The sequence below is a fragment of the Stegastes partitus genome, unplaced genomic scaffold (assembly GCF_000690725.1).
Source record: "Stegastes partitus isolate 25-593 unplaced genomic scaffold, Stegastes_partitus-1.0.2 Scaffold1462, whole genome shotgun sequence".
Taxonomy (NCBI): Eukaryota; Metazoa; Chordata; class Actinopteri; family Pomacentridae; genus Stegastes; species Stegastes partitus.
The window spans coordinates 57,845-71,710 of record NW_007579193.1 but is presented as its reverse complement, the minus strand read 5'-3'; the positions used below and the strand labels follow the sequence as shown (position 1 = coordinate 71,710).

The following is a 13,866-nucleotide window of genomic DNA, read 5'->3' as shown; positions in this document are numbered from 1 at the left end:
AGTCACAGGCACAGACAAAAGCAGCAGCAGCAGACTAAACACAAATATAAAGAAAAGACTCACATCAACGGGCTCTCTCACACTCACACTCACACTCACACACACACACACACACACACACAGTGTTGTAGCACAGGCAGCATAGATGTGCAGCTCAGGTCACTTTACGCTGATTCAGAAGACAGGCAGTTTAGAGACTTGATCTATTTTAGACCCACACACACACACACACACTCACACATACACAAATGCACTCATACACACTTAAGTAGTCACCTATACCGCTTTCCTCAGAGACCTACAGGTCGATTTAACAAGCACTCAACCTCGCTGTCGCTGGTTATCTGCTGGTATCAGATGTGCAGCTGCAGATTTTGGAATATATTGTGCATTAACATTTATTCAGATTCCCACAACATCTAACAGCTACCTTAGCAAGATCTGACAAGTTAAACCATTTTTATGAAGCCAAGTCAAATTGTAGCCATTTCCCGTCAACACAGTGTTGCATATGAAAGCTGAAATTTCAAAAAGGTCCACCCTCAGTATCCTATATCCCACTTATATATGTGCAATCAACAGCATCCTCTAGCCTGGAGCTGTTACTCCTGTAGGGAAAGTTCGCCCTCAAAATACCTACTGGTTAAAAAAAAAAAAAAGCAACTATGAGCAGAAATGTAATAAATGATGAATGTAGTGAGCAGGCAGAGCACATCTGAGTGAAAAAGAGAGTAAGTGATGTAACAGCAGTGAGCTGAAAGTGAAATGGAGGCATGCTCTGAGAGGATTCTCCATTATTCAGTAATACTGACCGATGATAACATTTCCCAAAATGGTCTGCGTATAACTGGAAATAAAGTCCACACGCTGTACTCTTTGTCTTTTTGAATCATCCCAGGCCAGATGTTCGCACCAGTCTGGTGATGCCGCTGCACTTCTTTACTTAATCATCAAACACACACACACACACGTCAGCGTATCCTCACTTCCTCTGACAACACAAGTTTGTTTTATTAAATTTATGAGTCAAACGGGGCAGCAACCAACAACTATTGTGGATTTTTTTTTTTCCTCGATTGATCAGTTTACTGATGGTCTATAAAACACAGAAGTTACAGCCACAGTTCATACACGCGGTTCATTCATATATTTGTACAGCACAAAACCCGACTTTAAGCTTGTTGGCACAATGTTGCTATTATGTAGTTTTTTTATGACAGAAACAACGACATTTGGTTTGTATACTGATATGATATGATTGTGCTTGTATCTCCTGTGGGGCTGTTGGTAACTTCTACATGAATCGATAAGTTGTTTCACCTATGACATGTCAGAAAATGGTGAAAAATGTTGATCAGTGTTTTCCGAAGTCCAGGATGATGTCCTCAGATGTCTTATTTTGTCCCAAACCCCAAAGTTATTCAGTTTTATGTCAAAAAGGAGGAAAGAAATCAGAAATATTCACATGTAAGAAGCTGGAATCAGAGAATTTTCTTTCCTTTAAAACTTAATGAAACTGATTATTTCGCAATCAAAATGATTAATTTAATGGTTGACATCTAACCAATAACTGATCAATTGTTGCACCTCAGTGTAAAAATGTGTCACTGTCCTTCTCCCCAGTGCTTACAAAGAATGTCCTGACAAGTAATCAGGTGGATTGATGTTACTTTATTTTTAGCACTTTTGGCCTCATGCTAAAATTTTATAAAATCAGAGAAAGAAAATGCTCACATAAATCATGCTCAGTAACAGGTTCAAGCTATTTTTGGTCAGATGTCACAAGCTTTACTTTCTGCACCCTCAGAAGCTGTCCATCTGATCCCAGATTTGTCATTTTAGGCTCAAAACAACGTGACCAAATCCCGTGCCTCTGATCTGCAGCTGTCAGCCAATCCCGGCTCTGGATTTCCAGGAAGTGATTATTCTCACAATGTCAGTATTGTTTAGCAGCTTCCTGGCAAAAAAAAAAAAAAATTACCCTGTTTTTGCTAATCAGTCACACACTTGCATTCAGTCAGGCTACTGTGTGTGTGGAGCTGAGTCAGGGCTGCAGCTGAAGTGACCAAATCACAATAGAGATCCAGGCTTCAGGAGGCAATACAGAATCTAATGAAGTGATAGTGATGTTCTGGGTTCAGATGCAGGTCTTGTATTTCTCCACACTCACAATACGCAACGTCTCTGTCGCTCTCTTCCTCTCAGAAATGCATCCAGCACATCAGAAAGGAATCTTCAAAGCGGAGACGACACAAAGATCTACGATGGAATGAATGAGTAAGCAGCAGTGACGAAGGAAGACAAGAAGGGCAGAGTCAGACAAATAAAGTTACTCCTCCCTTTTAATGTGTGAAATTCAAGGAGGGGAAGATTGATATCAGGCAGCGAGGGAGGGATTAAGATGGCAAGAGATGGAAAATAATGAGAAGAGCAGGAATAGACAGAGATATAAAAAAAAAAAAAAAGGAGGGAGGAGTGAATCTGATCGTAGAGAGCAAAGACGGGGCAGGAAGAGTGTGAGGGGGAATAGAAAAACCATCCCTCGCTGTGCAAGTCTTCTAACATCTGCCTGCTGCATTCGCTGGCCCCAACTAACCCCATAATACGTACACAGTCGCTTACATCAGGTGTAGGCGCGCATAGCCTATCCATGAGTCAACAACACACACATACACACACACACACACACACACACACACCCTGTTTCTAATTAAACCGAGCTACGATCATTATAAAGCACAGTCAACACAAGCACTGTGAAATTCAGCGTGACGTAACCGTCGACACACACACCCTCAGCAGTTTCTAAAGCATCTCCCTCTCAGCTCTTCTTCGTGACTTTATTTAGAAGGAGGGTGCCAAAACGCTTCTCCGTCTCTCCGACTCGCGCAAACACACACTCGAGAAATCTGGGTGCAGGAATACACTTGCTTCTTGTGGGTTTTTTTTTTCTAAATAAACACAGAGTGGGAGGGAGAAAGGTCGTCGTTTTGTTTTTTTTGCTTTTTTTTTCTCCACCCCACTGAACTGTTAGCACACATATTCAGGGCTTCAAAGCTATCAAGAGAGATTTATGTGTGTGATAAAAAAGCTTCCCTCCCATGGGTGGAAGGCCTACACTACGTGCAGTACGTTTAACTGTGTTTGAGTGACTCTGTGCAAACACTATCACTCCTCGCTAATAACACAACATGACCTGGAGCTCGGGCCATGTGACACTTCCAAGTCCTGCGCTGAAATCGACACTAATGAAATTCGTAAAAGCAGGATGGCCTGACCTTACTGCCCAACACTGGGGGGAAACTCTGGTGTACACACACACGCATATTAAACGGAAAGTAATGTGTGTGTGTGTGTGTGTGTGTGGATGGAGACAGGGATGGTTTACATATGAGGAAGCTTCTCTGTGTCCCTTCCTTTGTTGCTCACAGCTGGTTGCTGACATATGACAGAGAGTTAGAGGCAAATAGTGACTCCGGTGGGACAAAGACGAAGCCAAAGAAAGACACAGCGACGCATCGAGAATGAATCAACGAAATTAACGGAGATTTCCTCTGTGTCTTCGTCTTATCCTGTCATCTTCACATTGTCCCACATCAGAGCTGAACAATGGCCTCAGCCAACGTTTTCCTGCTTCGTCCTCGTACAGTAAATCCAGCTGGCTGAGCTTTGTGGCCTTTGCATATCTGAGCTGAACATCTTGCCATGTGTGTTTTAATGCATGAGTGAGTGTCAGAGGTTTGATCTGCTGGAATGTTGTCCATATCAGAGCTGCAACAGTAAACTGATTAACTGATTACTTGTCCACTATTGCATTAACTATCAGCTGTTTAACTAATTGACTAATTGGATTGGGAATAAAAAGACAAAATTATGTGATTCCCTTTTCTTAACCCTTCTGAGCCCCAAATCCCACCAGCACGTTCTGAGGGACTTTTTAAAAAGAAATCTGTATAAATTTTAAAATGAATCATATTTTCAGCTTTTTGAAACTCCTTTAATTAATTATCTGTGGCGTTATATTTGGAAGCTTGAGCAAATCTAAGGTTGAATTCATGACATGTCATCAAAATCGTGTCATTTAGTCAGAATTTCCATTAACTTTTCAAGTAGGAGTTCCAGTTTTATCATGAAAATAAACCAAATACAACTTTTGATATTTTGATATGAAAGTAAAGTCACTTTATCTACATGCCTGATTTAAAAATTTACAAAAAATAATAATAATGAATGCTCTGACCAGCTTCTGTAAACAACAAAAATTCTGTAATCACAGTCAGTAGTAAATAAAAAGCATGCAGAGTTAGCCTTTTTTGCAGGATTGCTAACACCTGGGGACAATGTTGTACATGTTGATACCAGGTTTATTCAGTTTTTGTGACTTAAACAATCAAAGAAATTGAACATTTGTTTTAGTTCTGTTGTGATTTATGTGATCATAACTTTGTCGTACTGCACAGATGACATTTTCGAATGGTCTCTAATGCTAGACATGACTGTGCTGTTTCCACTGAGAGAGATAGAGATACTGCTTGGGGTTCAGAGGGTTAAAGTTACACTATTTTCTGGTTTCTGTCCTCTTCTATGACAGCAAAGTGAATATTTAGACCGATTTAAATGGACAAAACAAGATATCAGAGGACGTCATGTTGGCCTTAGGAGACACTGATGGACATTTTTCACCATTTTCTGATATTTTACATACCAAACAACTAATCTTTTAATTGAGAAAATAATCGCCAGAATAGTCGACAGTGAAAATAAACATGAGTTGCAGGTCTAGTCTGCATAAAGCATTTAGCTATTAAAAGTTACTGCACCCTCACTTTGACACCAAGTCCTAAAAATTCTGCCCTTCATTCCCGTTATTTACGAGGCAGGAAACAAACTTGTCTGGCCATTGTGGCTGTTAGATTCCTAAGTCGAACCACAACATTCACCTGTTTTACAGCCAGATTTATTGCAGAAGAACAACAGCTTTATGAGTGGCCTTACCACTATCATTAGTAGCCGATCTATACATACGTACAACCCGTCTACCAACAACTGTGGAGTGGCTGCTGGTCATTTTCCACCCTGAGAAACTCCTCACTGAGGCCATAAATTCTCTTTTCGTGTGGTTCTTAAATTACTGTGTCCACAAAATCCATCCATCGCGTTAAAAACACAGGAAATATCCACCGAGTTTCCACTTTAATTTTTTATAATCAAACAGTTGAGCTCATCTGCAATGAAGCCGAGCCAAATGAATAAGTTAACGATCCCCAAAAGCTCGCTGGAGTATGAGCGCACACAACCACACCCCCGCTGCATACAGACATACGAACCGCACGAGCCTACCTTTACATGCACATAGGCATTATCTTAATTGGTAATAAGGAAAAGGAACTGAGTAAAATATTTGTAGCTGCCATTTAAAGCATTTACAAGACGTGTAAACACAGTTTCCATTCCTTTATAATGTGCATGTGTGTTTAGGGGGTGGCCAATACGGCTTTACAGCACCTTCAGAATCAATCAGCAGGAGAACCAACCTTTGCCTGACACCGCTGCAGTTTGCTGTTTTGTCAGGGAAATCTGAACCTCTGGAACTGTTACATCTCAGCTCTGCTGGCCCGGAGTAATCTGAGGATATTTATCTTTCAATAAAATACTTTTACTCGCTTCCATGCACGTCTACTCGCTTTTATCATCTGCAGCTCCAAATATTTACATGTAATATTTCAACGGTGTAATTTGACCTTTGACCTCCGGCAGCTGGCTGGTTGAAGCCTGAAATATATCGAGTATCATTTTTGGAAGTTTTTTTTCTTTAAACCTAATAAAAACTATACACAGATGCTTACTTGTTAAGGCGAAGTCCTGCAATCTGCACAAAGATAAAGCGCAACAAAGAATTCATTGTTCAACGAAACTGCCTTTGGGATATTATACTTTTAATAGCCTGATAAACAATCTTGACAAATATCCTCCTCCTGCTGCTTCCTGCTCTGCCTCATTTTGTGCCTCCTTGCTTCCAATATGATCTCTTCTTCCTCCTTCTGTCTTTCTACTAACACAATGGAAAGATTTCGGGCCAGGTTGAAATGGGTCATCGCCATCAACAAGGCTAAAACTGGAAAGCCGTGTTGGTTAGCCCTGTTATATGCGATTCACTCTGTCAGTGTCATGACACTGCTGCTAATGAAATTTTAAAGTCTGCGACACAAAATGCACGTGATGTGACGAATGCTGGCAAATATTCGGCATTGCTGCAACGCCCGCACGTGTAAACAAAGCTGTCTGAGCTCAGAGGCCAGTTTCCCCTATTATGGCACTGATTGAATAACCATCATTGAAGGACAGGCTGGAAGCCCCCAAAGCTTGTGTGTGTGAGCTAGTGTGTGTGTGTGTGTGTGTGTGTGGGGAGGGGGCTAATCCGCCTTGTGTTGCTGTTGAAGAAATTTCAAGGTCTTTGAGAGCCAGTGGAGCTGGGAGCCTAAGGTCACACACACACACAGACATGGGGTCTTTTGGTTTCTACGCTGCTCTCCCCCTTCTCAGTCATCCTCCCTTTTCATTTCCTTTGTCTTTTCTCTCCCACTTTTTCTCCTCCTCCCCCCCTCCTCCTCCCCATGTTGTCCCATTTCTCTATTCTCCCTCCACATTCTCGTCCTCAAACTTCCAATCTTTGCCTCCGACAACTTCTCGTATAAATCTTTCTGTTTGGTTTTTATCAGTTTAAACCACTCGTGTGCTCCCGCGCTTGAATGCTGGAAAGACTCCCGCTGATCACATGTGAAACAACAGGTTGACCTCTGACCTTTAACCCTCCCTCTCCTCTCCATCTCTGTCCTCTTTCTGATCTTTTTTTTTTCTTCTCCCACTTCTCTTCTCTTTTACCGTTTAGATCATGAGCCACAACATACCACACTATAGTCAAACGCTCAGGGCTGAAGCTCTGCAGCTTCCCACCTGACTGAGGTAAATGGAAATCTCCAACGCTACAATTACCGCTCTTGCCATTCTATCTATTTTTAGGTTCGTAACTCGTGATTATACCGAGCATTCCTTTCATTCCGGCGTCTTCTTTCCTATCCATCATCAAACCTCCAGTCAGACAAGACACCTGAAGATAAGCTACTGGGTGACCTTCCTCCTCTCGCTCTCCGCTCCCACAGTCAATTCATCAATCTCTCCACCAACATCTGCTCTATCTCCCTTATCCTCTCTGGCTCCGTTTCCATCTATCACGGGATTTCTCTGGAAGCAGAAGTTAACCTGTTTTGGATCAGATGTCGTGGAATGTGAAGACACAACCAACCCCCCCTCTCTCGCCAGATCTATCTCTAAAACACACACATATTAGAGTCTTAAACACTTGCAGCTCACTTACATATGCATATTGCTCTGACTAAGTGATGGGAACACGCTCCCGTCACATACATGCACTTATAAAAACACGCATTTGCACATACAGGACAACCAACAAGTTCCAGATGATCCCGACTCCCACAGATCTCCAGTTGCCATGCCCACCCAGTGAGTGAATGTGATTGGTTGTATAGCGTGTGTGTGTGTGTGTGTGTGTGTGTGTGTGTGTGTGCATGTAACTTTACTCCCACCGTTCTGCCACATGTCAGCAGTTGCTCAGTCATCTTTGACACACACACTCAGCGGATTACAGCCAGGGTCTGTAGAAAAGTACTTGTCTCTGCATGCGTATAGCCGAGTCACCACAGGACTTCAATACTCTTATATAACACGTGAGCAGTATATCACGTCTAATAATACTAGTTTTAGACAGCTTATATTTTACAGCACTATCAAAATAAGAGACAAGAGACCTCCTTGACTCACAACGCAGTCGGTAATCACCAGGTTTCCCCGTTTCGATGAGCAGCGGAGAGGAAAAAACGAGGGATGTATGGCGGACAGAGAAAGCTCAGCAGAGGCTGGACGTTTGTTTTCTGATAAACAAACCGGCGTTTCCTTGACGCAGGGCATCAGGCAAAGCTGATTTTAGCTCCTGGGATTCAGGAAGACTCGAGGAGCATCTTGTGATGGGAGATGACAGGAAAAACAACCGCACGCTCCCATGGGAAATAATCATACACTGAGAAATACTGTATAAACACGTGCGGATTCGAAGAGAAAACATTTAATTATACAGTTTGACCTCGTCTGACTTTTTCTGCTTCTGATTAATTTTCACAATTAGTCACAGCACAGATGGGAATAGCACGGTGAATAGACGGAGCAGAGCGCAAATTCTAAACATGCTTTTCATAACAAAAACCTTCCTGGCCTCGTTTCTGATGCTTTGACTTTTATATTATATCGCTAAGGATTCATTCTGCGGGACTCGCTGCTAAATAACAAATAAAAGATACAGTTTTTATTTTTAAAAAACTGCTGTTTCTCTGGCACAGTAAGCAGTGTTTCGTCGGGGCAAGCAGTTCCACGTGAGTCCATGTCACTGTTTTCTTCCTCCGCTAAAACCTCAGCTCAGTCAGTGCCCTGAACGTCATATGACCGGCTGAGACTGTTATTCTACATCTCCGGCTGCTGAACGCACCTCTGTCTCTGTGTCTACCCGTCAACAAGACCTGAAAGCTGAAAGACTCTCTCTGTTTCCTTCCATTTCTGTCCGCCTCACCTCTACACATATACACTTCACGTCTCGCTCACACACTCGGTGCAGAAGTTGCATCAGTGCAGCACAATGAAGCAACAGCATCCTGTGGTGACCGGTGTGCCATCCTGTCTCGTGTTTCACGCTGTGTGCAAGATGCAGTCTTTTTGGTGACCTTTACGTATCTGCAGACAGAGAATGAAAGCTGATTGAGAGCAACCAGTCGTGTTCTAGCCACAGAAAAGCAACTGGGGAAATCTCAGCTTCACGAACCTTCAGAACACTTCTGTTGTAAATCTTCACCGTACATTCTACAGATATCAAGCCAACACATTTATGAGGCTTGATTACCAAACTGCCACAGTCATCAGGAAATCAAACCCACTTACATTTAGGCCTGGATTCTTTTGCATCCTCTTCCGCTTTCAGTACTCACTTGTGCAATGTGTGGTGGAGGTAATACGATGCGCCGCAGCATCCGTTCACACACATTTGAAACTCAACCGTCAATATGCCAGAGACCGCCAGAGACGACAACCCAAAACCATGACTAAGAGAAAACGAAGCGCCGAAGCTGCAACAATGAGCAAAAGTTGCACTGTGTCACCTCAGTTTGGCAGATGTTTCTGTTAGAGATGCAGCACCCCAATAATCGGGGAGGATCTCGACAAAAGTTTTGCGATTTCTGCACCATACAAAAGTGCAGAAACATTTTGTAAACAGAAATGTGCCCCCAAGGAGCTGCTACACGTGCAGGTCAATGTTATAAAAGTTGAACAACCAATGAGTCAAATATTTTCAAGCAGTGCAGTTCCCTGTATGAACCAGTCAGAGGAGCAATATTTTTTTAATGGCTGACATGCACATGGAATCTATTGTTCATGGAGGAAACAACAATTCAAGGATCTTTCAGTCATCCTCTGCTGCCCATACAACAAATATAATACATCCATAGAGCCACATACATGGAAAAAGTGCTTAACTAAAAACAACCATCTAGAAAATGTGCAATTGGTATAACGAAAACCAAAATTAATCTCAAAAGAGGAAGTTCTAAACTCGCTTACTGCTGATGTCTTAACACACAAACACCATCCTGACACTGAATTACTGTCAGGAAGTCTATGGCACATCTGGACCTGCCATGCTTACTGTAAAATTCTGCCAAAATCAAAACATCAAAACCATTAGCTAAAGATGTAATCTGCACCTGTGTCTCAGTCTCAACAAGATTGTAATCTCATTTCAGTAACATTTACACAGAAGTGCATCTGGGCGAGCAGGAAGTTCCAAGTAACACTATCAGTGTATCAGCAACCTCAAGATATCGAGACAAAAATAGGACATACAAAACAGAAGAGGCAACATCCAGCTGTTGTGGACCAGACACACAGAATAGAGACAGAGAGCAGTTTTCTGAGTCGGGGCTTACCTGCAGCTCACACCACGCCACTTCCACTGTCGTCTCTGTATCCAGTCCTTTGTACACGGTCTTAAAAGAGCCTCTTCCAATCTCTATGTCAAATTTCAGGAAGCGTCCGTCTGGTGAAGTCCCCACAGCTTTCGTCTCGGCCTCCTCTATATCATCCTGCACTCGTTTCTCGGCTTCCCTCTGCTCTGCCCGGGCTTTCGCTAACCCCTTCTCCTCCTCCGTCTCTCTGTCTTTCTCCTCTGTCGGACTGCTAACGATTCCCTCGTCCACCTTTCCGTCTTTCGCCACTTGTTGCGTGTCCTGGGGCCCTCTGGGACGCAACACAACGTCAGGCTGTTTGCTTACTGTTTTGTCGGTAACATCCAATACTGTCGGGCTGGGCTCTTTTACTGCCCCGTCTGCACTACGTTCAGCACTGCTGCTGCTGCTGCTGGGAGCAGCGGCTGCGGTGATGCTCACACTTAAATCTTGCTTAGCATTTTGTACGTGCCCCTCTGCAACTGCCCCTCCAAGGCCAAGACAAGGCTGAAGAGTGACGCCTTGCAAATAGGAACCTCTTGAGGGCTCCTCGCCGTCAGAATCGTAATCCCCAGGTCCAGACCCAGAAAGCTGCGGAGAGAAGAAGGTGGGAGGCCCTTCACAGTCCGGTGGTGAGGTGAGTATCACAGCTGCTTTGCTGGGCAGGTCCAAAGCTGTCGCATTGGAGTCACAAATCACACTCCGGCGGAAGAAACGGTGCTCGGCTGTTTTAGAGTCTCTATCCATGGTGTGGCGCCGACGTTGGACCTCAGGCTGTCCGCTGAGCTTCTCCACGACGTGCGAGTCTGAACTGGCAGAGCCGTTCACATTCTTGTGGGGGGTCTGGGGTGATGGACAAGGGGAGGCAGAAGAAACAGGGGGTGGCGGGGCAATGAATTTCACTGCTTTGCTGCTGCTTTTGCTCTCAGACATTCTTCCAGGAGGCTCAGACCACAAAAAAAAACAATTCTGTACGTATAAATAAAGATTTTTTTTTTTATGTGTGTAATCAGACCAATCTATCTGTGTAAACTCTGGATGTAGGCACACATCTAATCCAGCAAGCTCCTTTGAAAAAAACAAGAAAACTCTCTCAAACTCAAACAAAAGCAAAAGTGATGGGTTACAAAAATAAAATCAACTGAATGCAGCAATCCTCGTTGTGTTTTGCAGTTTGTTTGTTTTTTTGCAAGATCTTCTTTCCTCTGCTTCCTCTTTGCTACAGCAACTGTTTTAACAAGACAACCTACAGTTCCTACAAGGCCCTTCCGTACAGGGCTCAGGGAAGCCCCAGGTGAGAGGAAGGGGCTTTCGCTTAAAGACCGGGGAGGGAGGGGACGAAAGGCAGTCAAAGGAGGAGGGGTGCAAGCACTGCAATGAGGTGACAACCGTCAAATCAACACCCGAATCCATCCTGCTGCCAACATCCAGAGAGGGACGACCAAAACATGGAAGAAGTGGAGATCTAACCGCGCAGTACGGCCTCCCAAAAGCTGAAACAACTGAATATGGTTGGAGTCCAATGTGTTACAGCTTGACTTGGAGATCCTGGGAAGTTTCTGTCCGACCAGGCTGAAGCCTCCTCTGCCTGCTGAACATGGGACTCCCTGGAAAGGCTGCTGGCCCGTCCGCTGAGGCCAGACAGAGGGCTAGGTAGGCCGAGCCCGGCCTGGCCTGGCCCAGCTTGGTCTGCTTCTGTCTTTGTCACTGGAAATAAGACAAAGAGATGGAAAACTGTTAAACTCCTTCATACATTACACAATTTACCATCTGTATTCTCTTGACTGTACTATAACTGACCCAGTGAACTTCAAGGATACTCAAAGATGCTTGGCTTCCTGCCAAAGTGGCTAGTAGAGCATAAAAGCTGTCAGATACCCGAACATTTTACCGACATTTGGCCAGTGATCAGTGGTGTGATTGACACAAGCAGCGGAGGAAATGAACACCAGGCATACGCTGCTGCTGCCACAGTTGACAAATCTGTCATCTTTGACCACTAAGCATCGATCAGGCGCTCATCTGGATCTTCTTTACATATACAGTCTGGCTGGTAAAACACTCAAAACAGATCAGTGACTGAAAAAGTTGGGTTTCTTGAATCAAAAAAGTGAATATTCACATTCATTACAGCGCTGTCATGAGTAATTCATTACTTCAGAATAATCTTTTAAAAGATTCATTCAATCCTTTACACTCGGTTCGGGATTTATCAGTGAACATTTCCCTTTAAATTGATCTCAGCACAATCTTTAATCTTCAACTCAAGCTCGTTATACAGACAGAGATCCGCATCCCCACCCCTGCCTTCCCCTCCCAGTTGCCCCTGTGTAGTTAATGCAGTGGAGTGATGTAGCAGAGTGTGTGCCTAATTGCTCCACGTTCCAAATTTAGCCCAAAGTCACCACAGCCCGACTGACCCCAAGGTTAGGCTACTCTGTGGCAATTCAGCAGCTTAACATGAGAGAGGAGGCGGCGCTCACAGTGACACAGATAGAACCACTGCACAGAAACCAAACGCATATCTGAGGACAGTGAGTGCACAATAGCGGACAGCCGACGGTGCACTCTGCATATTAATTTACTGAAAATGCAAGTAGTAAAAAATAGACTCACTGAATTTGCAAGTTGTCTTACATAACATCCCACATATAACTTCTGCTCGGCTATCACAGCGGCACTGAAGAACAGCAGCTGCTTTTGTGTGCGATGTTAGAAATCACTCACATGAAACTGATTCATGATTAAAGCAACCAATAAGTTCTCGCAAGTTTTAATCGACTCTGAGGCACAAAGAAACATGCAGAGTAATAGTCACACTTTCATTTAGTCATCGACGAGGGTTTTCTTCGGTGAAATCAATTTTCTATAAATGGAGTTTTAAGTGAACACTGGACAACTGTGTGCAAAGTGTGTCAGTGAATGTACACCTGCACAAACCACTCTCACGTCAATCAACCCAGATGGCGTAGAACCACTTCACATGAAAGCTGTGAAGAGTGCTAGAAAGCCTAAAGCATCTCATGTTGACAAGTCAAATTTTCTTTGCGTCAGTCAAAACACAAAGCAATCTTTGTTCAAGAGAAACCTTTAAATTTCAAGTTCAATCTGAAATTGATCAAACTACTTTTCTGACTGTTAGTTTTTTCTGTTTAGCTATGTGCGCTATTATATGTATATTAATACGTTATGAACAGGTTTTAAACAGACAGACAGCATCTTGTACCCAGGTTTGCATTTGATGACACCTGGCTGCCCTAGAGGTTAAGACAAGTGATTTATTTAACCAGATGTTCCAGCTGTGCGCTGCAGTGATTGGCAGTGTTGACGATGATGATCAGTGAGGTAATTCATTAGGCTGTGAACAAGATGACATCAACTGAGGAGACATAAAGTGATGACTTAAGTATGAGGCAGCTATTCTCACTGACGTGTCTCGCCAAGCGTTTTGCATAAATCACAAAACAACGTCCAGTTTAATCCCATGAGTGGACTGCTGTGCTTCAGCGCCTGATCACTCTGTGTACAAGGCCTGAAAATGACCAAACAGGTGTACAGTATGTATGTATATCTTATTGATTAATTAGGAGTAACACTAAACATTTATAAAGATACTGAAGACGCTATTGTTATTATTTCTAGTGAAAAACTGGTTATTTTGCCAGGAAGCTAAACAGGTTAGCAATTAGGTAGCAGTAATTCCCCAGCAGCTAGGGGGTGCTGAAGCTACAATAAAAAAAAAAGTGTAATAGCAGAAATTAAACTGATAAGAAACAGGACATAAATTAATTTTAACAGCTTT

The 13,866-nt window shown here is 43.3% G+C and overlaps 1 protein-coding gene across 8 annotated transcripts in view; it reads right to left on the bottom strand.

The window, feature by feature from the left end:
• wnk1b (WNK lysine deficient protein kinase 1b) overlaps positions 1-11,208 on the bottom strand; it is a 109,138-nt gene extending 97,930 nt beyond the window's left edge. For all 8 annotated transcript variants that reach the window (XM_008299785.1, XM_008299788.1, XM_008299790.1 and 5 more), the window contains exon 1: positions 10,047-11,208. In XM_008299785.1, the coding sequence (XP_008298007.1) occupies positions 10,047-10,997 (951 nt within the window). In that variant the 5' untranslated portion in view covers positions 10,998-11,208. The remainder of the gene's footprint in view (positions 1-10,046) is intronic.
• Between the last annotated feature and the right edge of the window lie 2,658 nt (positions 11,209-13,866).